The 25,453-nt window shown below is 35.6% G+C and overlaps 1 protein-coding gene across 1 annotated transcript in view; it reads left to right on the top strand.

Annotated features, from left to right (window-relative positions):
* B4GALT1 (beta-1,4-galactosyltransferase 1) overlaps nucleotides 1–19,223 on the top strand; it is a 112,072-nt gene extending 92,849 nt beyond the window's left edge. The window contains 1 exon segment of the mRNA XM_074201982.1: nucleotides 204–19,223. Coding sequence (XP_074058083.1) covers nucleotides 204–336 — 133 coding nt within the window. The 3' untranslated portion in view covers nucleotides 337–19,223.
* The last annotated feature ends 6,230 nt before the right edge of the window (nucleotides 19,224–25,453 follow it).

The raw sequence follows: 25,453 nt of genomic DNA, 5'->3' as shown, positions 1-25,453 counted from the left end.
CTTTAGATATTTTTGATTTGGTCTTTCCTAGGCTCTGGGAACTAAAAATACCTTCCCTCTAGTTCTAGCTAGATGAGCTAGAATGAACTTCTGGAGCTCTTTCCTAGAACAGAGAAATATGGGACAGGAAAAGGGAAGGAAGAGCTGGATAGCTTTTCTTTAGAATTGGATTTTGACACTATTGTTTGTTTTTCTTTTTACAGATTTGACAGAATTGCACATACTAGGCAGACCATGAACTCTGACGGTTTGAACTCACTTAGGTACCAACTTTTGGAAATTCAGAAATACCCTCTGTATACCAAAATCACAGTGGATATTGGGTCACCAAGTTAGCATCTCAGTGAGTTCAATAAAAGACCTGAAAACAATCAAGGACCTATGTTGACTCTCTTTGTAAACTTGCTGGAATTTTTTCCATTTTTGCCTTTTGTTTTACTACAATCAGAATGAACAGGAATGCCTCATGTAATTATTCAAAAACTTTTCCAAATCACTAAGACGAGTGGGACTTCTTGCCCCCAACTTGACTCAGCACATGACTTTTCTAGCTGTAAGTTTTAGAGATTGTATATAAGCATTGTTGGTTATTTATACCCTTGTTGGAGACTGATTATGGTTCTTAACAGCTTACCCTACAATAAGTTGACAGTTGTGAACAGTTAAAAAATCACTGCGTTCTAGCTTCAGTGATTGGTGGTTAATTCCCAAGAATCAATCTGCCAAATTTTCATGTAATATATAAGAATTTTGTTTTAAATTTGTTGTAATATTTAATATTATGAAGGACTGGAAAATGCTGCTAAAATTGGTTTACAAGTTTACAGTTTGGGAAATCAGTTAATGTCCCAACCAGCTAGTTAGGGCTATGGCCCTTTAAGAACCAAAGGAGGTAATTAGGAAAAAATTCTCTCCTTTTGTAGGTTCCTCCCTATAATCATCCTGTCATTCAATAGTCAGACCTGACTCTAACTGCTACCTTCATCATTATTAACTCTTCCTCTTCTTCATCCTCCTTTTCCTTCCTCTGCTACTATGATCTTAGATCTCTGGCTCCCAAATTGTGCCTTGATTGAATCTGCTTGGCTGGCCTTGTCAGATTGGTTTTGTACCTTTTCCCATTATAGGTGGATCCCATAGTACTTAACTTGAACATTGCTCCTTTTCTTCCTTGTGCCACAAGAAAGCCTAGTAGACAATCCCAAGAGGTTGTTCATTGCCCTCTACTGGTCCAGTGAAACCTCTTTATCCTAGAGTTCTGCCATGGTTTGTTGTAGACATAGACTGGTAATCCTTTGGTGGTATGGAGGATCTCAGTTTCCTTTCACGCCTTACAGGCCTGAAAATATTACTTTACATGGGGAGAATTCTAACTGTCAGGGATCTGATTTATGGATCAATTTGCCAAAGAGTCTTGAGATTCCCTCATTCCATCTTCAGATGTCTACTCAGTCTGCATCCTATCCTAGCCTCCTGCTCCAATATTCTCCCTGAAATTTTGAACACAGGAGGACAGAGGAACCTTCCAGTTTTTTGAAGCTTTACTGTAGCTATTCATGCACTTCTTTAATACATGAACTGTCCCCCAGACTATCTCTAAATGGGAATCTCCTCAACTGCCTCTTTCTCTACAATCACTAGAAGGTAGTTTTCTCCCTGCAGTCATACTGTGTTCTTCTGCCAACTCTGAATCCATTTAATTTCTTTATCAGTGAGGGTGGTCTACAGTTGGACCAACCTAGAGACTTACCACAGGAGGAGGTGACTACCAACCCATCAGTCCTGCAGCTCCAAAAAGAGTAAAGTTTATTATGAGAGTTGTGCCATCCCTTTTTTGTCATTAAGCTAGCATTTAAATTGAAATTAAACTGCTCTGAGCAATGACCCAGAAAATGTCAACAAACTCAGGTAGAGCTGGTCTCTATGTCCATGTCCATCATACCTCATTGATCAACGTATTTAATAAGAGAGGGAAATTCAACTTCTTGCCTACATTTTCTTTGACCTACTGTTTACACCAAAGCTTCCTGTTCCTTCCTATTTTGCTGTCTTCTTCCTTACTATAAGAAATCTGCATTGGGTAAAATCTATTCCTAGAGAATAGACCTAAATGTTAAAGGAAGACCCCTGCTTCTTTTGTGAGGTAGAATGTCCATTGTTCTATGAATGCCCCTCTTCAAGTATAAGAGAAAACCTCAAAGGAAGGAACACATTGTAACATGGAGTCCAATGTAGGCTTTCTCATGTCCCATCTGTTCCCAACTGAGTATCTCTTTAAATTCCTCTACCTGACAAAAAAAGTTTCTTAACCCAAACCTTTGAGATGGCCTACACACTAATCTAGAAGGAATCTGCATTTGCTTCAGATTCAACTCCTTGGTAATAAAGACCATTCACATGTGGCCTTTAATATCTAGGAAAATTTCTCAGGAAAAATAAGATTCTTCATCTTGGGAATTACTGGGGGACTCAAATTTCAATGTCACCCACAGGTCAGCCTTTGCTAGGAATTCATCGGATTGTCTTACTGGCCTTTATGGGTTGTATTCATGGGAGGAAAAATGTCATCATCCTTCCTACCAAGACTTCATTATGATATTAGATAGATGCCCTCTCCTCTGGCTCCATACTTGCTTGTCTAGCTCAAACATGCCTAAGGTTTCCAAAACTAAGACTCCTCTAAGGGAGGAAAAGAAGTAAAAAAAAATTACCTCATGGGCGGCTAGGTGGCACAGTGGATAAAGCACGGACCCTGGAGTCAGGAGTACCTGGGTTCAAATCTGGTCTCAGACACTTAATAATTACCTAGCTGTGTGGCCTTGGGCAAGTCACTTAACCCCACTTGCCTTGCAAAAAACAAAACAAAACAAAAAAAATTACCTCACAGAAGAACTCAGTTTGCTCACAAAATGTACGGTGGCCTTTGCAGGATCTCTAGCATCTTCCAGACACTTAACTTTATTTTCTTAAATTTTATTAAATTTAGAGGCCATTATTTTATCTAGATAACACTGAAATTTATTTCCAGGACCCAGAGCATTAACTACACCATTTTATCTGAACCTTCTTGTCTTGTTTTTGGCAGAACATGAGTTTTTTAAAATTTCAAAAATAGGGTTTTGTTAGGGAAGGACTTGCCACAGAATTCTGTCTGAAGTTCGTCTTGGTTTCTTCAAAATTATCCGCATAGTCAAGCAGGACTTCCAGTGGTCATGTACTTGCTGCATCATCATCACAGTCCTAGAATGTGAGAGGTGGAAGGGACCTTAGTGCTTATCTAGCTAAACTCATACATGAGAATACTGGCCCTGGTGTCAGGAGGATGCAAGTTCAAATCTAGCCCCAGACACTTACTAACTTGTGTGACCTTGGGCCAAGTCACCAAAACCCCAATTGCCCCTCCCCCCCAAAAAAAGAATGAAAAAAAAACCACACTCTACTGAACAAGGGTTATCTGGCCTCACCTTAAATATCTAAGAGCCTACCATCTCTCAAGGTATTCTATCTATTCCTTTAGACTTCTCTCATTGTTAGGAAGTTTTTTCTGATATCAAGTCTAAATTTACCTCTGCAATTTGTACCCATTGCTGCTGGTTCAGTCTTGATAATCCTTCATGTATTTGAAACTATTGTTTCACCTCCTAAGTCTTCTCCAGGTTAAACATCCCTAGTTTTTTCAATTGTTCTTCATAAGCCATTCCCTCCTGGTTACCTTCCTCTGGACACTCTTGATTATCAGTGTTGTTCTTTAATGAAAATACAAGACTCCAGATGAGATCAACTGGGAGCAGAATACAGTGGAATTATCCACCTTCCTGATCTTAGAAGTTATATACTCTACTTAATATATCCTATGAGTGCATTAACTTTTTTTCAATTCTGTATGACTTTGCTGACCCCTTAAGTTTGGAATTTAGTAACATCCTACATCTTTTTCAGAACAGTTTCTGTCTGTTATACCCATACCTTTCCCTCTTGGTACTTTTCCTTTTTTTTTTTTTTTTTTTGCAAGGCAGTGGGGTTAAGTGGCTTGCCCAAGGCCACACAGTTAGGTAATTATTAAGTGTCTGAGGCTGGATTTGAACTCCTGACTCCAGGGCCAATGCTCTATCCACTATGCCACCTAGCTGCCGCCCCCCCCACTTCATACTTTTGAAATTTTTTTAAAAAAAGATTAAAGTATAAAACTTTACGTTTATCCCTAATAAATTTTCTTACTCATTTTGCCAAAGATTGAACTAGAAAACTCAGCCATATCCTTTGACTCTACTTGCTATCAAGTTTTTTCTCCTTTTCCCCCAGTCTTATCCCAGGCCTTAAGGTGAATCTTTTCTTTCTTTTTATTTTTACTTAATCTTTAGGGCAATGTTGGACATCCTTTCAAATACAGCTTGATTTCTTATCTGCTCCAGCTTTTCTCTACTTTCCCTACAGCTTGAATTTTCCTTAGATATCTATTCGATAAGTGACATCTCTACACATCTCATCTGCTTACAGCTTTTACTTCATCTCATTTTTCAATACCCTGTCCATAACCTTAGAGACAAAAAATGTACTATTTTTTTGCTTACTGTTATTAAGAACTGGTGAATAGATTGTGCTGTTTGTACATTATAGTAATACTTGGACTATTATACCCAAGGTGTCTTCTCCGGAATTGATCTTTTTTTAAATATGTTATTACTATTAATGTACTTACTCAAAAAAACCTCATCCCCCCCCCCCACTCCAAGTATGACTTCCCACACATACACACATACACACACTTCCACAGTTTCTCTCTGTCCTTTCCCCATAGTGTATAATTACTTGGGGGAACTTGATGCTATTTAGATGATCTGTACCACCTTTTAGTAGACAAAGGTTAGACTATAAATAACATGTAAATTATGGAGAGCTCTATGCAATTATGGAGAACTAGGCATAGCTTAGTACCTACAACCTATATTCATTGTGTCCTTCCCCAAAACACTGAACCATTCTCCATAGTCTGGGTCATGAAACAGTTGAGCTTTCCCTTCTAGCTCCCACTCTTCTTCATTTTCTGTTCTTTTCTTATGGCCCTAAATGGACCCATCTTTCCCCCTACTGTTACTCTCTCATCTACACCAATAGTGCTGTGGATTTTAGGGGAAAGCAGTGTTTGTGATATAGATCCTCTTCGAGTTATAACCAATATGGCAGCTACACTACATACTAGAGAGAGAGAGAGAATTCAGAACTGACTATATGTTGGAATATTCTTGGACTACTGAAGGCAAAGACAATCTTAACAGGATTCCCCTGCCAAACTCATGTCTTAGGGGGCTAAGTAATAAGAAGGGCCAAAAATCTTTAAGAACCAAAGAAATAAAATCTGCCATACTCATTAAAAGGTGTTCAATTCTGCTGATTCTTTTATGTCTGCAATTTGCTTCTAACAAGCTGTGTTGGCCCTTTCTTGTCCATCTCTTTTAGCTCTGACCTCTGGTCTATTCCTTATTCCTATTCTCTATCTTATTCCCTTCTGGCCTTGCTTTAATATTATCTTGCTTGTGAATAGAATCCATTCTCCTCTGCCCCACTGGCTTCATTTAACTACTTTTCTGCTTCCTTATTAACTCTTGCTTGTGCCCCTGTACTTCACCTTTGTACTTCCTCCATCCCTCTGCTTCTCTCATGTTGCTAAGGGGTTTATTCCCTGCCTTATGGAAGAGGCCCCTGTACTAGAAAAACATATGAACCTCCCATCTGCTCAGCTCCAGTTAGACACATCTGACCCAGAGTTGTGCCCCAGGTGAGGTTATGAGTCTTTTCTTTGACTGCATTGTACTGCATTGTAGGTAATAAATGTTTCTCATATTAAAATACCAAAATTTTTTGGTGAATGAGTGCAATTTAAATACCCTGTTCAGTTTGCTTTTCAAGTGATATTTGAAAGTTTAACTCAACTACAACAATTATTGTAGCATAGGTATTTTTGTCTCCCCCAAATTTTAATTCTGAGGCATTTTAGTCTTCAGAGCAAATGCTGGTTGCTAGGTTGTTCAGTGCTAAGTCTCTAAAATTGCCTTATTTCTTTAAGGACTAATAATGTGTGTGTGTGTGTGTGTATGTGTGTGTATAAACACATACATTCATAAATATATATATATATGTTTTAATAGTAATTTGTATTGTTTAAAATGAATAAATGGGTTGAAATTGTGGGATAAAGTGATCTGTTTTGATTCAGGTTGTACACAGATAATTAGTAGTCATCAGATTGTGGAGAAAATTTGTTCTAGTGTGATATAAACTTGAATTACCTATATACACTTTAATTGTAATGTTTTAAATGTCATTGAAGTCAAGAGTTGTTGGGGCAAAAATTTATGTATCATGAATTCAGTGTTAATGCCTTTTCATTTTACTGAGAGAAAAGATAACTAAAAAACCTTTCAAATGAGGATGTAGAATGTCTCATTGGCTATATCTACATGTTTGGTTTGCCAGCTATATTGGAGTGTCTTCTGCTTTTCCCTTCTTAGAACAGGTCACTAATACCAAAGGAACGAGTCAGGGTAGAACATTAAAAGGTCCAGAAATTGCCTCATGATTAAAAAGAGCATTTTTTCCCTTTGGGAAATTGCTTCTTTATTATATGAAGTGAAAACCTGCCTGAGCAAACATTGTCCCTGAGATAGTATGGAATTCTCTTTTTCTCAGAACTTGTATTTCCCTGTCTATTACAGAAGCTGATGGTAATGATGTTTTTCGTATATCTTACCCCAGACTTCTTTACAATCCTTTAGGACTTTTGAAGTCTATTTTGTCTAGGAATAAGCTAATAGCACTGGGAATCTACAAGTATCACCTAAGCCAGTGCCTGTGACAGCCCTTACCAAACCAATCTAATTTGTTTCTTGTTACTCTCAAACTCTTCTTCCTCCAGTTTCTCCCTTCTCTTGTCATTTTCCTCCCTGTCATGTTTTCCCCCCTCTCTTTGCACCTTAGTTTTTTCCTGCCCACCACCTTCCTGTTTCCTAAGGTAGCTGATGGCATCTTTAGCCCAGTCAGCATCTCCCTTCTCACCAGCTCCTCTAGCTCATACTTAACTCGGGTGCCTAAAACTTTCTCCATCCTTGAAGTTTTTCTACAGTTGTTTTCATAATGGTGTAAATAATCCCTAAGATCCAATAACCCACAATTGTAGTTGCCTGTGTGGGGGAAAGAACACTGGTTTTGAAATTCCAACAATGCAGTCTCACCAAGCTATGTGACCTAAGGCAAGTCATTTAAGCCTTACTTTTCTCTTTGTAAAATAGAAATTAAATGATACCTATATTACCTACCTCACAGGGTTGTTGTGAGGGTTAAGTGAGATAATTGTATGTTAATCACTTTGTAAGCCTTATTAGCACTATGCTGTTACCAAACCTGTTCCTTTGAGATCTTAGCACATTAGAACAGGAGGTGAAAAGAGAAATTTTCCACCCAGAAATCCCTGAATATTCAACCTAAGCTAAAACAGACTAGGTTCAAAAATGTAATAGTTGCCCAAAGCCTAACTCCAGAGTCTAGGACTAGGTGTTAGGAGACTCAGGTTCTAGACTCAGCTGTATTATTCACTCACTGTGTGACCTTAGAACACTAGTCTTAAATGGACCATAGATTATACCTATATAAAATGAGGAGTATGGTCTTTAAGGGCTCTCCCTTCTCCCACGTTGCCTACCTTCCAGCTTGCTCATCTGCTGTGGTGGCAGAACAGAGGAGAACCATTGGGAATCCTAATATTCCTCAAAAACTGAACATGTTTTTCTTTATATATGTAGCAATTTCCTGGTCCCCAAATATCAGCAGATATCCTACTTCCACTCTCTTAAATCATAGCTGTGGTTTTGATTTTTAGATTTTTTTAGGAAACTTTTATTACTTTTTAATCTGTTTTCTACTTCCTCAATAGTTGTATAATGCAAAGAAATTGTTCTATGAGGTTTTAATCCTAATGACTGTGTTCTCAGAGCCAGAAATGCTTTCCATAGAAACATAGCTTTGGGACAGAGGGTGATACATAACTTAAGAATTCATGATCTTTCTTTCCCAGGTCACATCATGATCAGGGTTATTTTACAAAGTGCCTTAAAAAAAAAAAGAGCAAAAGCCCAGAATAGCCACTTCCCTGGTGCCTATTTTAATTTAAATACCAAATCCTAAAACCTCATTCACAGATTATTTCATATTCCTTCATGTCACTTTCAAACATTTAAGTGTGTGGGTCATGCACAAGGGAAAACAAACATCTTTCCAGTCCTTACCCTTTTCCTGGCCTTCTAGGGATTCTTTAGGAGAGTTAGCTGGCTCTGAATGTTCATGGGACACATCTGTCAGACTGTGAAATTCCCATTGGACTCCACCAGTCCATGAAATGCAGTCATTGTTCTCTCTCTCTGGGATCTTTCAGGGTCTAGTTTTCTATTTTTTTTTTATCCAGAAGTGAATTGTGACTGTGAAACTATCATTTGTGTTTCCATTATTTTACTGTTCCGTTGCTGGTCTTTAGGAACTAATGAAAAGTACATGCAACCTAATTTCAGCATAAATGAAAGTACAAGAACCTGGTTTCTCTTGAACTTGTACTCAGAGTTAGGTATGTTATGCTGTTATTTTGAACCGTAAACATTACAGTAACTTGTTACGGGGTCATTTGGTCATTTTCAAATCCTAATTCTGCTTTGCACTTTTTTTGTTAACTGTTGTGTGTGTGCACGTGTGTATATATACAATTGTAAGAGCTGGAAAAATGGGTATTCCAGCCTTGATATTCATAAAAGATGAGAACTGTATTTTTTTTGCCTTTAAATTCATTAATGACTTGAATAAATGAGCTTATCTTTATAAATTTGTGTGTGTGTGTGTGTAGTTTTATAACTTCTGATTCATGAGTTTGATGCCTTTCTGGAACCAGTTTTTGTCTTTTTGTTTTTAGGTTTTTGCAAGGCAATGGGGTTAAGTGGCTTGCCCAAGGCCACACAGCTAGGTAATTATTAAGTGTCTGAGGGTGGATTTGAACTCAGGTACTCCTGACTCCAGGGCTGGTACTCTATCCATGGAACCAGTTTTAATAATAACTAATGTTTATATAGCCCTTACTATGTACTAGACCTTACACTCAGTTCCATAAGAATAATAAGAAATAATAATTAACATTTACATAGTGATTACAGTGTCCCATTCATCTTATAATTTTCATCTCATTTGGTCCTCATATCAGCCCTGGAAGGTAGATGCTATTAGTATTCTGATTTGCAGAGAAGAAAACTGAGATAAATAGAGTATAAGTGACTTGCCTGGAGTCATGTAGCTAGTAAGTGTCTGAGGCTGGATTTGAACTTGGGTCTTTATGATGTCAGGCTCTACCCTCTTAACCACTGTATGACCTAGCTGCATAAGGAAATAATTAGTCATATAAAAATAATCCAGTCAGTCTAGTCTTATCTCATCCTAAATCTGCAATCAAATATGCATAATAAATAGGAAGTATAATCAGCCTATGCCCTATATGCAAACTCTAGGAAATGACCTAAGAAGTGAAAAATAGTAATAGTTAGCATTTATATACCATTTTAAAGGTCTACAACATACTTTCCAAGCATTTCATATGATCCTCAAAATAACCCTGGAAGTAGATATTACTATTATCCCCATTTTGAAGATAAGAAAAATGAGGGAGGCAGGATATATGACTTGCCCAGGAACACATAAACTAATAGGTATCTGAGGACAGTTTTGAACCCTGGTCTTGACTGGATCTAAGTGCTCTATCCATTGTACTATCTAGTTAATGTTCAACTCTTGTGTAGATATGCAGAAATATTAGTGAACTGCTTGACCAGTAAATTTAGATATTCTCATCACTAAAAAAAAAAGCAATCTAATTATTCCAATATTTCCTACCTGGAGAGACATTTATAAAACTTATGCATATGTTCATGAGTCCTAGTCCCAGAAGATGGGATCAGAATTAGATAGATAAAAGACTAAGGCTTCTGATATTGGTGAAGATGAGGAGTGAGACAATTGAATGCCTGAATATAATATAAAGAGAAAGAAAGGTTGAGTCTGGGGGATTAAGTTTGGAAGTTGTGAGCTGTAGTAATGTTAAAACTGACAATGTCTGCATTAAGTTTAGCACCAAGATAGTGACACTTATTCCTAGGTAGATAGGGAATGCTGTAGATAGAGCATCAACCCTTGAGTCAGGGTGAAGCTGGGTTCAAATCCAGCCTCAGATACTTACTCCCTCTCTGACCTGGGCAAGTCATTTAGCACTATTTGCCTTTGATTCTCATCAGTGAAATGAGCTAGAGGAGGAAATGGCAAACCACTCCAGCCAGTATCTTTGCCAAGAAAACTCCAAATGTGATCACAGATTTAGACATGATTAAAGTGACTCAACAAACAACGCCCTACCCCAAGGAATGAGGCCTCACAGGGCCAGTCCAGGTAAGAAATAGGGTGTGTCAAGACTTCCATGCTGATCATGTTGGACTGTTAGTGGCTGCTATACTATCAGCTTGGGCAAAGTAGGGAGACCCAGTCTCCAAAAAGAAAATAAAAGATAATTCAAGGGGGGAAAAACCTTTTATATTTCGAGACCTCAGAGTCCTTCCATTTTATCCAACAAAGCTTGCAGAATTAACCTTTTAAAAGGAATAATGTGAATTTTCAGATTAACTCAACCTGTATTTTTAGGTGTGGTGCCACAGTTAATATTTCACCTGAAATAAAAATCTGTACAACCTGTCCCCATGCTACTTTCTGTCTTTCCCTTTGAAAGTTATCCCTTGTATACTATATAATCCTACCAAACTGGCCTACACCCTGATCTGTTTCCTAAAAGCTGTTGAATTATTTTTCAGTTGTATCAGATGCTCCATTACCCCATTTGGGGTTTTCTTGGCAGAGATATTAGAGTGATTTGCAATTTCCTTTTCCAGTTGAGGAAACTGAGGCAAACATAGATTAAGTGACTTGCCCAGGGTCATACAGCTGCTAAGTATCTGAGGTCAGATTTGAACCCAGGAAGATGAGTCTTCCTTACTCCATGTCCAATATGCTATTATCCACCGCATCACCTAGTCCTCTATACCTAGATGCCCATATATTCCTCACAGACAACACTATCTTGGACCTGGCAGCATCCTATGCCTAAAGGGGGATAGAGAGATACATTAGGAACAAACTGAAGTCTTTTTTTCCCTTTCTTTGTTTATTTTTTCCAACTATGTGCAAAGATAGTATTCAACATTCATCCTTTTGGAAGCTTTTGAATTTCACATTTTTCTCCTTCCCTCCCTTTCCACAGCAGCAAGTCGTCTGATATAAGTTGTACATATATAATTGTGTTTAATTAACATATTTCCATATTAGGCATGCTGTGAAAGAATTCAAATTAAGAGGGGAAAAAAAACATGAGAAAGAAAAAACTTTAAAAAGTTTTTAAAAGTAAGCATAATATGCCCTACTTTGCCTTCAGAATCCATAGTTCTTTCTCTGGATGTGAATGGCTTTTTCCAGAATTGGTCTCTTAGGATTTTCATTGTTCATTGAACTGCTGAAAAGTACTATATCTAGCATAGTTGATTATCTCACAATGGTGCTATTAATATCTACAATATATTCCTGATTCTGTTCATCTCACTCAGCATCAGTTCATGCAAGTCTTTCCAGGTTTTTCTGAAGTCCAGTCACTCATGATTTCTTAAAGAACAATAGTGCCCCATCAATTTATATTTGAACATGTGAATCTTTCCCCCTTTTTTTAGATCTCTTTGGAATACAGACCTGGAAGTGGTATTGCTGGATCAATGGGTATACACAATTTTGTTGCCCTTTGGGCAGTTACAGATTGCTGTCCAGAATGATTGTAGTTCACAACTCTATCAACAATGCATTGTATTCCAAATTTCCCCACATCTTCTCTAACATTCATCATTTTCCTTTTTTTGTCATTTTAGCCATTCTGATAGGTGTGAGGTAGTACCTCAGAGTTGTTTTAATTTGCATTTCTCTAATCAATAATGGTTTGGAGCATTTTTTATGTATCTATAGTTTTAATTTCTTCATCTGAAAACTGCCTGTTCATATCCTTTGACCACTTCTCAATTAAAGAATGACTTATAGTCTCATAAATTTGACTCAGTTCTCCTTATATTTTAGAAATGAGTCCTTTACAGAAACGCTTGTTATAAAAATTGTTTCCCACCTTTCTGCATTCCTTCTAAATCTGGTTACATGGTTTTACTTGTGCAAAAACTTTTTAATTTAATGTAGTCTAAATTATCCATTTTTCAATTTATGTTGTCTATCTATTCTTTGATCATATAAAACCTTTTATTTTCTTTTGCAAGGCAATAGGTTAAGACACTGGGCCAAAGTCATCCAACTAGATAATTGTTAAGTGTCTGAGGCCAGATTTGACCTCAGTTCAACTAGCTGCCCCATACGAAACCTTTTCTTGATGCTGTACTCTTCCATTCAATAACTAGTGCCCTCCTTATCCTTCATCAAACTACTTTATATGTTTTTGTCTTTATAATCTTTGTTTTTATGCTTATATATATGTGAGTATGCACACTTGTGAATAGGAATTGCATTGTTTTTTTTAAATTATGCCAGAGTCTAGTATATACTTCTATACTATGTAAAAGTAGGGGCTTAATAAACACTTGTTAATTGATCGAATCAAGTTTCTCACACTTTTTTCCCTCTTTGGTTAAGAGAAATTCTTTTACAAATAAACCACTAAACTTTAAAAACATTAATAAGTAAGGTAGTTCTTTTGTGGAGAAACCATTTTTTTAAAGTAATAGAACTAAGTACCTGAAAAAGTTTGATACTTTTTCTCATAGTTTTTCCTTACCTTATATGCCACTGCTTTTGAGAATGTGCCTTTATATATTTGAATCCTTTTTTGAACTTACCCCTTTCAGAGTTTGTTAACTCCCAAGTCTGCAGGGTAACTTCTGACTGATGGGTTCTAGTTTTGAGCCCTGAAAGGTCAGGTAAAGGGAGGCTCCAACTGCTTCCTCCCTTGGGAGGAAGGAAGGTGAGACCACAACCCCCTCTCCTCCTGTATCAAACAGAGCCAGTGAGAGAGAAAGAATAATTCCCTTTGACTCTTTCCTTGCCAACTCAGATAATCAGAGTTTAGAGAAAGATTCTTATGTCCATTAGATGAGGGGGGGGGGGGAAAGCACATACTATAGTGCTGAAATGGAAAAGAAACTAAGTAGTTTGGCCAGTAATCCTCCATCTTAGTGTTCCACAGGTCCATTGGGGGATAATTGGCAAGCCACAAGTGTGAGACCTAATGACAGCCCTTTAAATCCCCCCAGGGTTGTATTTATAATAAGAATTTGTTATCCAAATATTAACACTAATGGTAGCATTTGCCTTGATATTCTAAGATCACAGTGGGCTCTATTATGCCTTCTAAAATTCTTTTAAATTTTTTTTCACTGTTATGTGATACAGTGTGATACAGAGTGATACAGAGTGACACACCTCAGATCAGGAAGATTTGAGTTCAAATCCAGCCTTGGACACTTACTCTGTGATCCTGAATAAGTCACTTAATCCTATCCCTAACCCCAATTCTGTGAAAATAATTAGGTACGTGCAAAAAGATATTGAATTTGCAGTTTGAAAGTGAATGACAGAGGCGGCTAGGTGGGCGTAGTGGATAAAGCACCAGCCCTGGAGTCAGGAGTACCTGGGTGCAAATCCGGTCTCAGACACTTAATAATTACCTGACTGTGTGGCCTTGGGCAAGCCACTTAACCCCGTTTGCCTTGCAAAAACCTAAAAAAAAAAAAAAAAATAGAAAGAATCTGAGTGACTGGTCATGTGGTACTGTTAATAGTAATAGGGAATTTTGGAAGGGGGAGAGTTTTAGGGAAAAGATAATGAATCTTTTTTTTTAACTTGTTGAGTTTGAGATGACAACAAAACGTACAGTTCAAGATATCCAAAAGCTAGGTAGTGATGTATGATTAACTCAAGAGAAAGACAAGAATGTAGATATAGATGTACAAATCATCTTTATAGAAAAGGGTTAATTAATTTGGGTTAATTAACCCAAAAGGGTTAATGAAATCAACAAGTGAAATAGTGTAAGAGGAAGAAGAAAAGAAGGCTCAGAAAGCATTGAGAGATGCTCAAGGTTCAATCAGATAGATACAGAAAAATTAGGAGAGAGCAGTGTCATGTGAACCCAGAAAGAAGAGAATAGGGAGCAGAGGTAGATAAAGGATGAAGATGAAGAAAAGACCATTAGAGTTGGTAATTGAGAAATCACTGGTAACTTTGGAGATAGTAGTTTCACCACCTCCAAATATGAGATTGAAAACCAGAGGGTTTAGAAGAGAGTGAGAAGAAGAAAAGTGGAAGCAACTAAAGTGGACAACTTTCTCAGGGAGCTTAGCTGAAAAAAGGGAGGCAGATTTATAGCATAATAATTGCAGGAATGATTGGATCAAGTGAGGGTTTTTTTTTAAACAGAGGAAGCTATACAATTATGTTTGGAAGCAGCAAGGAGGAAGTCAAGATATTTGAGATAAACAAGATAGTGAAGATGATTTTGGGGGGGTCAGTTGCTGGAAAGGAAAGTCTGTTATGATCCTGGGAGAAGGAGGGGAATTTAGATAACATCAATAAGTATTAAACCATATGCCTACTTTTTAAACTCTATAAAGTCTTTAAGAAAATATGAAAAGTGAACTGACCAAGTTTTCAAAGACAAGACTTTCTACTGCAAACTAAAACTTCAAAGTTCCACAAATGAATGAAATATATATAGTAAATATAATTCCCAAATCTATGCACCATCCTTTCTGTGAACTCACAGGGCCACCATAGTATATTTAAATCTACATAATAAATAGAATTGTTAGCAATTTCTTTTGGTTCAAGGGAGCTTAAATTGAAGTAGTTTGGGAAACTCTGCCTTAAAGGTTCTCCTTCAACAAGGTGCCTCCTTTTTACAAGCTAAGAGCATGTAAGATTTCTTGCTAGATGCAACTGCAGAGAATTTTATTCTGTGATCCTCCAATTTGTAACATCAAGCTAAGCATAAAACATGGAACCATATGCTTGCCAAAGGTTTTCATCAGTCACATGAAGGATGTTCTACATAGAATCCAAATGGAAAAGGAATTCCCCATAGATGTGGTCCTTTATATGGTTCTGTTGGCTGATGACACTGTGTTTATTCCATCAAATCCCCAAATAATACAGAATTTCCTCAGTGAGATCCACAGCCATTCAATTATTTACACATCTGCTGGATCTCTCTACCCTGCCAAAAACAGAGCAGCTAATCATTTCTTTACTTGCCTTAATCATAATTTTATCCTTCAAAAAGTGAAGGAATTAACAAGGGGAAATTTCTCATCTGGATGCAACACAAAAAAGAAGAAATTAGTGGTGTAAACAATGGGGGCCTTGGGAAGAAGAAAGCATTTATTCTTAGAATTTGTGAAAATTGAGAGGAAAGTGGAGAAGAGTATTTTTGTATACATCTTAGGTTTGAGGAAAGTAGATTTCAAGGAGCTCAGAAAAAATTGAGATCCCATGGTCTAAAAATTCCACAAGAGATATGGATCCAGGACAGCTGGCAAACTATAAAGAATAGTTATAATATTATAATAAAAGCAAACATTGTAATAAAAGCAAAAAAAATTGAAAGAATTAGAAATTCATCAGCATAGTGATCAGTCAAGATTCCAGGGGACTATTGATACAATAGGCTACCTACTTTATGATAGAGAGGTGAAGTACTCAAGAGTGCAGAATGAAACAATTTTTTTAATATAGCCGCTGAAGAAGTAGGTTTTGATTGACTATCCATTATATAAATTGTTCTAGTTTTGCCTATTTTACTGTGATTATGAAGAAAAAAATTATGAAAGACTTTAAAATATTTATCAATGCAATAATAAATCATGGGTTCAGAGAACTGAAGATGTAATATGCCACCAAAATGCATAATTAAATAAACATTGCTGAACATGGCCGGTGTAGATATTTATTTACCTGGATTATGAATATTTGCTATTAAATTTTAATTTTTTTAAGGATTTTTAATTATTCAATAGGGAGAGGGGAGTTGAAGGGAGAAAAAAATAAATGTTTATATAATGAACTTATTAATTTTAACAAAACAAAAAGTAATGCCAGAAGGGATAAAACTCAGAATGAGATATGATTGATAAATCTAAAGCCAGAATAATACATAAACATGGTGGAAGAAGCCAGGCTAATGGGCACCACATCTGAACTGGAAAAAGGAGAGTTTACCATATACTTACACAGATTATGTGTTTTGTATTAAAAATTCATTAAATTCAAACATGCAAACAAGAGATGAGAGAGAAAAGGAATCTTAGAAAGAAGGGGGATGGAATTAGAGAGGGAATAATTTTAAAAAAGCAATTTTTAACTTCAGAGTGTGAATCATGGAGTTGCGATTAAAAGGGAAAAAAATAAGAACTAATGATTGCTGTCTGGGAGAAAGGAAGAGAAAAAGTTGAGTAGAAGTAGATTACATCAGTTCTGTCACCATCTTCCTTATACAATTGGTGGTGAAAGACCAAGAGAATAGTTTAGAGGTAGATACTTAACTATCATAACCATGAATTTTAATGCGATGAACTCATAAAATATCTTAGCAGAGTGAATTAGAAAGCAGAGTCCAATGAAATGTTGTTAGAATTTGTGAAACACATTTGAAACATAAAGATTTTACAAAGACTTAAAATAAGAAATTGAAGGCGCACTTTTCTATCTTAGGTGAATTTAGCAAAGAAGGTGTAACAATCTTGACCTTAGACTCAGAGGAAAGAGGAAAAATAGACATTATTGAGAGATGGCAAAACTACATTATGCCTAAAGGCACCATAGACAATGAAATTATGTCAGGACTTAATATATATGCATTGAATAGCATAGCACCTATATCAAGGAAAAGTTAATAAAATTTAAAAAAAAGAAATAGGTCACAAAATTATAATAATTAGGGATCTCACAGCAAACCATTGAGCCCTCTACAGATTTAGCAAAAAGATTAACAATTTTAAAAAATTAAAGACCTGTAGAATGAGATAATTGAAAGAATATATGATGAAGGGTCTGGCCTTTAAGAGTTCAGTCTTTAAACCATGGCCACATGGAGCCTTATTTAAGTCTGAATTCAAGAGGCCTTTCACTCCCTATTTCAGAACATTCATAGATATTTTCTATTTCCTGTCAGCTGACTGAATGATGACAGAAAGCCTTTTTAATTGTCTGCAAAACCAAAACTGAGTGCAAACTAAAACGTTAAATAGATGAAATCTCTTTCCTGGTTGCATGTGAAGCAAGAAAAATATGAGTTTCTAGATTAAGGGAAGTTTTGTGCCTTTTCTCCCTATTTGGCTGTCATGTGACTATGAATGCATGGTGCTTCTGTCTTCTGTTACTTTTGTATTTCATTCTTTCCTGATCTTAGGTGCATAAGTATCAGAGACAGAACAAGCTAGGTTACAGCTTTGTGAGCTTTGAAATATTCGATAAGGCATTAATGGTCCCCTCAGGCCCTAGAGCTAGTAGAAATAACAGCTGAAACCAAGAAGACCTGTCTTGAGGAATGTCTTGCTCAATCTATTTCTTGAAGGCAAGAAGAGCTTCTCACCCGTAAGCTGTCCCACATCGGGAAGAAAACTTGTTGAGGGGAATGTTTTGTTTTGTTTTGTTTTTAACAATCAATTTGAGCCCATTCTTCCTGGGTACTTAGGTGGTAGAAGAGAGTATATTCTCAATTTGGAGATCTTTGTCCTTCAGTTCTTATTATACCTTCTCAGTAAATATTCTTTTGTAAGAGCTAATCAATAAGAATTGGTTAAATGATAATTGAGTTAGATATTGCTTATGGGGTCAGGGACATACTGCTTGAGGGCTCATAAGAAATCCTACTAGAAACTACCCTCCTCTAGCCCCTCAGGATTACCCTTTGAACCCAGAAGAGAGAAGAAGCCAGCATCACTCTGAGGGACCTGACCAGCCAGTGCTAGTGGGGATCAGGAGAGGAAAACCCCAGAGTCTGTGCTACACAGATAAATTTCCTCAGCATTCATGACATCTTTACAAAAACTTTTACTAAAACTTTTACCAAAAATTTCTCATAAAAGTTTCATAAACAAATTCAGAAAAGCAGAAGTATTCAACAAATTCTTTTTTTTTAAAGGTTTTTGCAAGGCAAATGGGGTTAAGTGGCTTGCCCAAGGTCACACAGCTAGGTAATTATTAAATGTCTGAGGCCGGATTTGAACCCAGGTACTCCTGACTCCAGGGCCGGTGCTCTATCCACTACGCCACCTAGCAGCCCCAGCAAATTCTTTAATGACCACAAGACAATAGAAACTCAAATTTAAATGAAGACTAAATGATTTGTTCCTAAAGAATTGATAGGTCTAAGAATTAAGAAACCATAAACAATTTCATCAAAGAAAATGAAAACAGTAAGTCATCATGCCAAAACTTTTGTAATGCAGCCATAGTAGTCCTTAGAGGAAAACTGCTATATCTAGCCATTTGAATCAACAATAACAACAACAACAACAAAAACAGATAAATGGGTTAAGCATCCAACTTAATAAAAATTAGAAAAATAACAAATCAAAAAGCCCAAATAATACCAAAAGAACAAAATTGATAAACCTAATAAAACTAGTAACTAGTAACTAGTTAAAGGAGAAAAAAATCTATTTTACTTTGATCAAAAATGAAAAAAAGAAAACTCACAAGAAATGAAAATTATTAGACACTACTTTGTATACTCATATGCCAGCGAAGCTAAAATAGACAAACTGTTATGGAATGAAATGAGCAAGTCAGAATCATATTTTATAAAACAATTAAAACAATGTAAAGAAAAACAAATTGGAAAGACTTAAGAACTCTTATCAATGACCAGCCATTATAGCAGAGAAATGATAATAGATTATGTATCCACTACTTGACAAAGAGCAGTCTTTTTAAGTGCATATTAGGATATATTTTTAAGACTTAATCAATGTGTGAATTTGTTTTGCGAGACCATGGTTGTTTGTTACAATTTTTTTTTTTTATGATGGGGAAGTGGACTTTGAGAAGAGAGAATAATAATGGTAGTGATGCTTAAAAATAAAAGGAAAGAAAAGAGACATAGTATTTTTTTAATCAGCAAGAGACAAACAAGTAGAATATCTTTGAAATATGTTACACTGGGCAGCTAGGTGGCGTAGTGGATAGAGCACCGGCCCTGGAGTCAGGAGTACCTGGGTTCAAATCCGGCCTCAGACACTTAATAATTACCTAGCTGTGTGGCCTTGGACAAGCCACTTAACCCCATTACTTTGCAAAAACCTAAAATACTATAATTATATATATATGTTGAACTTATATTATTTTGAAAAGAAATGCAAATGTACGTAATGGAGATGCAGGACTTATGTAATATTTTTCCATTTTGACAACTTCAGAATAACTATGTATGTATGTATATGTGCATATACATAAATATATATTTTGTTGTAAATTAGATAGCATACCAGATTTGGAATCAGAAAGACTCATCTTCCTGAATTTGAATCTGGTCTCAGACGCTTACTATCTATGTAACCCTGGGCATGTTACTTAGACCTACTTGTCTCAGTTTCCTCATCTCAAAATGAACTGGAGAAGACTCCATAAGGGCTCATAAGAAATCCTTTCTACTCCAGTATTTTTACTGAGAAAACCTAAAATGGGGTCATGGAGAGTCAGATACAACTGAAACCATGAGCATCTCTGTCTCTGTCTGTCTGTCTGTCTGTCTGTCTGTCTGTCTCTCTCCATATATATATATATATATATATATATATATCTTATGATATAATAAAATATTTTATATTACATATTAATATCTATAACCACATATATGTAAAAGATGAAAATAATAGCAGCATTACAAGATTGGGGAAAGGCAACTATCTTGAATTTTCAGTGACTTGCTTGACAAAGATTTGAGAATTTTAGTGGGCTGGGACCTTTTAATGAACAGGAAGTTAGACTGAAATATAAGAACTGTAGTTTCCAGGACTAGAGAGGGGGGGATAGTTCCATTATAAATTTCCCTGGTCAGACCACATCTGCAGTGCTGCATTTTGTTCCAGTTCCATGTTATTGAAAAAACAATAAGCTAGAAAACATCCAAGAGGAATTCTTTTTTCTTTACAAGGAATAGAACAGAAGGAAGACAAATTAAAAACTGGAAGAAGACATGATTGAGGGAAATACATAATTATCAGTCATACCATTAACATGAGAGAAAGGATCTCACTCATAAAATGTAAAGCAGAATGAATTAGCAATCAGAATCCACAAATAAGTTATTTATAAGACACATATTTGAAACATAAAGACTCATGCAGAATTAAAATGAATGTCTAGAGCAGAATTTATAATCCTATCAAATTTCAAATATCAAGGGTATCAGTCATAATCTTACATAAGACAAAAGTGAAAGTGAATATAGTTAAAAGTTATGAGTTATAAAACTATATTACCCTTCAAGTCACCAGATATAAGGAAATTAAATATTTATATACACACATATTAAATAGCATAGCATCTAAGCATTTCAATAGATAGTTAATTGAATTACAGGGAAAAATAGCAAAACTATAATAGTTGCATACCTACATGCACCCCTCTCAGATCTGGAAATATTTAATAAAAGATAAGAAAAATGTCAAGAACTTACTGAAAATTAGCTATAATAGATCACAGTCAGTTACAAAATCACACTGGGTACCTAATCCCTCATTTCCTGAAGGCTAATTTTATTGCATTTCACCCTTCTCTTATACCATATTCCATAATAAGCTCCTCTCCATTGAAGTAAAGGTCTAGTATTTCTACCAAAGTACCAAACAAAACTGATTTCATTTTCCACCTGGAAGTTGAGGGGGGTGTCTTCCAATGAACCCCAGGTTTCTAATCCCTGTGAGAAGAACCACATAAGCTCAGGGAATTCTGTAAGGGATCGGGTTTTCCCTCTGAGAAGGAGAAGCTTGATTTCACTTCCTTCTTTTCTTTATTGTTATTGTATTAGAGAAGGTTTTTTACAAACAAGACAAGCATTGACCCATAAGAAAAATTTATAAAATGATATTTGTTATATTAGATATATTTCATCTCTTATATTAGATATATCTGTTATATTAGATATATATCTATATGTATGTTATATATTATATTGATATGTATGTGATATAGAATTATATCTGTTATATTAGATATATATATCTAATAAAGTGGTATTATTTGTGGTAATAGAAATTTCATATCTAAAGAATAAAAAATCTAGAGCTAAGGTACATGTTCAAATTAAGGCAACTGAGAAAGAAATAGGAAATAATATTGAAAAAAGTATTAACATAAGAATTCAGCTTAAAGAAATTCCTCATTCAGGCATCGGGTGTGACTAAAATTTGTGTATAATACAACTGAGTACTTCTTAGAATAAGAAGTCTGAGAATACATAAGGAAAAAATACATACAACAGGCTTAATTCTAGGTAGTGAGTAAGAACTGTTACAGGTAAATTATTGTGTAATAGGACATAATTAAGTTGCAATTTCTGACTGGAAAAAGAGAGCCAAAATAAATAACTTAGTTGACTGAACAAAAGGGAATTTTGACCCTAGGCATTTATTCTTTGGGAAAAAACAATGGATGGCAAAAGTTATAGCAAAGACCGATAATCATGGTTGGGGCAGCTAGGTGGCACAGTAAATAATACATTAGGCCAGGATTAAGGAGGACCTTTGTTCAAATCCAAACTCAGATATCACAACTCCAAATGAGTTTCCCCATAAAAGTTAAACCATCTCTAATGTACTTTCCAGTTCTTTGATTCTAGAGCAAAACCACAGGAATCTTCAAACCTCTACTAGAAATACCAGAAAAATACATGCTATGGATAAAAAAAAAAGATATGGTATTACTAAAACAAAAGCCCTCTATAGTGGGGGGGAGGGGGGAATTGTTAGAGGAGGAAAATGGATACCTTTTTGAAAGTAGAAAAATGATCAATTGATAATTTATAGATTTGGTGCTATATCACACAAACTATCAGGGGGATACTTTATATAAATAGACAATAACAAAATTCATTTGAAAAAAAAAAATCTAGTTTTTCAAGGAAAATTTTAAAAAAAGTAGAATGAAGTTGGGGAAAGGGAACAGGAGATATAGCACTTCCAAAACTCAAAAATAAATAACAGCAAAAAAAAAAAAACCCAAAACCCAGTAAGCATCAAAATGATTTCGTACAGGTTAAAATGAATGCAGATCAATAAAAACAGACAGGATGAGGAGCAATCATAAACAATCAGGCTCAATAATATAGTGTTTGGGAAACAATATGAGAACAGAAATATGCTTAAGTACATTTGTTCTTAACATCAAACATATGTTTAAGAGCACAACTACTTGGGGAAGGATTCTTATTCAACAAGAACACCTGGGAAAAGTGGTTTGACCCCCCCCAAAAAAAAGATTTTAAATCAGTCACCATATGCTCCCATAAATTCTGAATAGATTTTCATCCTAAATATGAACAGCCATATACTTTAAAAATCACCAAAAAATGAAAGTAGATACCTTTCACAACTATGGCTAACGGAAGAATTCTCAATCAAAAAAAAAAAAAGGATAGAACTCATCATAAAAGAGGAAAATGAATTGTTTCAATTACATAAAGTTGAAACGATTTTGCACAAAAATTAATTTAGATAGGATCAGTAAGGAAGATTTCAATTGATTAAAAAAATCTTTGCCTCAAATAGCTTTGATATCCAAGATTCAAAGGGAATAAACACAAATATATGACTGGAAAATCAAAATGAATAACTCAGGCAACAGACCTTCTCTCAACTAAATCAAGTATCCTCAATACCCATTCTTGTTGAATGTTCTTCTCTGTTATAGCTAAGTAAATCTCTTTGTTAACTCTTCAATAACCCACAAATAGGAATCTAAATTATAAGGGAATTGGCCTGAATCAGTCCCAGCCCAGAAGAATATAAAACTTCTACCAAAACTGGCTTAGAGGTAATGTGGTCACTGAGAGATTAAGTTACTTGCCTAGGGTTACACTGTTAGTAAATGTCAAAAACTAGGACTTGAATTCATGTCTTGCAGACTCCAAGATCATAGCTTTTTCCTCTCTTACAGGGCAGTCCAACCTTACTTTTAAAAGTTTTTATTGAAACAATAGACAATAAATTTTGATTTTCCATTTTGGTGAGAGCTCTGTGGTTAGCTTCATTTAGTAAATCCGCAGCTGAGCCATGTAAAATCACCCTTCGGCCACATTTTGGACTACCCTGCTCTATATCATACTGCCTCTCACATGTGAATAGTATTGTGATGTAAAATATGAGAACTTCAGAGAAACATAGAAGATTTGAATGTACCAATACAGTATAAAAATTAGCAGAAACAGAAATCAATCCATCCATCAATCAATCAGCGAGCACTTACTAAGCTCCTACTATTTTCCAGGCATTGTGTTAAAAGCTGGGGATACAAATATAAAAAAAAAAAAAAGATGAAATAATTCCTTCTTTCAAGAAAGGTTGGGTCCAGTTCAGAGAATCGTAGATTCAGACTTCAAAAGGACTTCAGAGGTAGCCTCCTGGCTGGTCCACAAACAATAAACTCCATCTCTCTGCTTTGGACATTTTCTCCAGCTGTCCCCCAAGCATGGAATGCTTTCTGTCACCAACTGGTCCTACAGACTTTCCCATATCCTCCTAATTCTACCCTCAGTTAATTATTTCCATTTTTGCTTTTGATACTTTGTGTAAAAATTTGCATATTGTCCCCTCATTAGATTGCCAATTCCTTGGGGGGAAGGCAAGGACTATCTTTTTGTTTCCCTAAAGCCCTTAATAAATGTTGGTTGATTGATTGATTTTTGTTTGAATGTTGTCTCCTCTATTAGATTATAAGCTACTAGAGAGCAAAGATTCTCTTTTACCACTTTTTGTATCCATAGAACATACCTAGTAGGCATTTAATAAATGTTTATTGATTGATTAATTGATTGAAGTGTCAAACATGTAGTTCTCCCAAGGACAGTGAATCAGATTAGAATATAATTGGGAAATATTTAGCAAAATAAATATAAATACAATTAAACACAGGTAATATTACTTTATGGTTTTCTAAGTCAATATGTTCCACTAAATTTGGTATAACCTATTCTTTTTTATTGAGATCTTTTTTATATCACTTTAATTTATGAATATCCCTTCTTTTCCTATATCATCTTTTTTTTTTTTAGATTTTTCAAGGCAATGGGGTTAAGTGGCTTGCCCAAAGCCATACGACTAGGTAATTATTAAGTGTCTGAGGTCAGATTTGAACCCAGCTACTCCTGACTCCAAGGCCAGTGCTCTATTCACTATGCCACCTAGCCGCCCCGTCCTATATCATGTCTTATAAAAATAAGAATAATGATAATAATCACAGATAAAATTAAAAAGGAAAAAAAATTCAGTGAAATTAATTGCGAATAACATCAACTAAGAATAAGAAGGAAGTTTGTTTTCTCAACTCATCTCCAGGGTGAAACTTGTGTATACTGATAGACCCATATTGATTCTTTGTGATGACTGTCCCTTCTAAGCATTCTGGGAAAATCTCTTTAAAATTGTTTTGTAAGATCTTGCTAGAAATTAAGTTAGTTTTTTTTTTTTCAGAAATAAGGCAAGCTCTCTAGCATTCCTTTTAAAAGTAAGGTTGGACTGCCCTGAAGGATCCACCTTCTTTCCCTTTTTGAAAACAAATGGCATCAATGCAACTGAATTAAGTAATAAAATTGTGTGAAATAATAGAATTAATTATCTCCAATTATTTAAACTAGTGTGAACACTTTATCTCTGTTAAAGAATTAGCTAAGAGATAAAAGGTAATGATGAGTAAGTACTTTTTTGAATAGAGAAATATAAGCAGAAATCCTGGCTAGACCAAGACTTATTTTGTGGTTGTATAAATTTTCTACTAGAAGACCTGCAAAATAAAATTCCAATTACTGGTTCAGTGCTTTTGTGGACTGACAGGGTGTTTCTATGGGCAAATGTGTCCTGTGGTCCAGACAACAAACTTACAATCGAATTCTTGGAACACAATGCCTATCAGGTTTCTATCTAATTCTGCCTGAGGCCAGTTCCTTACTTATGAGGGAACAGACACTTCCTATTTGCTGTCAGATAAGGCAAAAAATTAAAATTATTGAGCCGTAGAGAAGGAGGTTCTTGTCAATCCACTGGGGTTACAAATCATGTGATCTAGGGATGGACATCTCTAAATCCTCTCCCAGTAAGAGACTGGGCATCAGACTGACCTCTCTCTTATCTAA

Source organism: Macrotis lagotis, chromosome X (genome assembly GCF_037893015.1).
Source record: "Macrotis lagotis isolate mMagLag1 chromosome X, bilby.v1.9.chrom.fasta, whole genome shotgun sequence".
In the NCBI taxonomy this organism is placed as follows: domain Eukaryota; kingdom Metazoa; phylum Chordata; class Mammalia; order Peramelemorphia; family Peramelidae; genus Macrotis; species Macrotis lagotis.
Note: the sequence above shows the minus strand (reverse complement) of the source record. Positions and strands in the feature narration are given on the sequence as shown.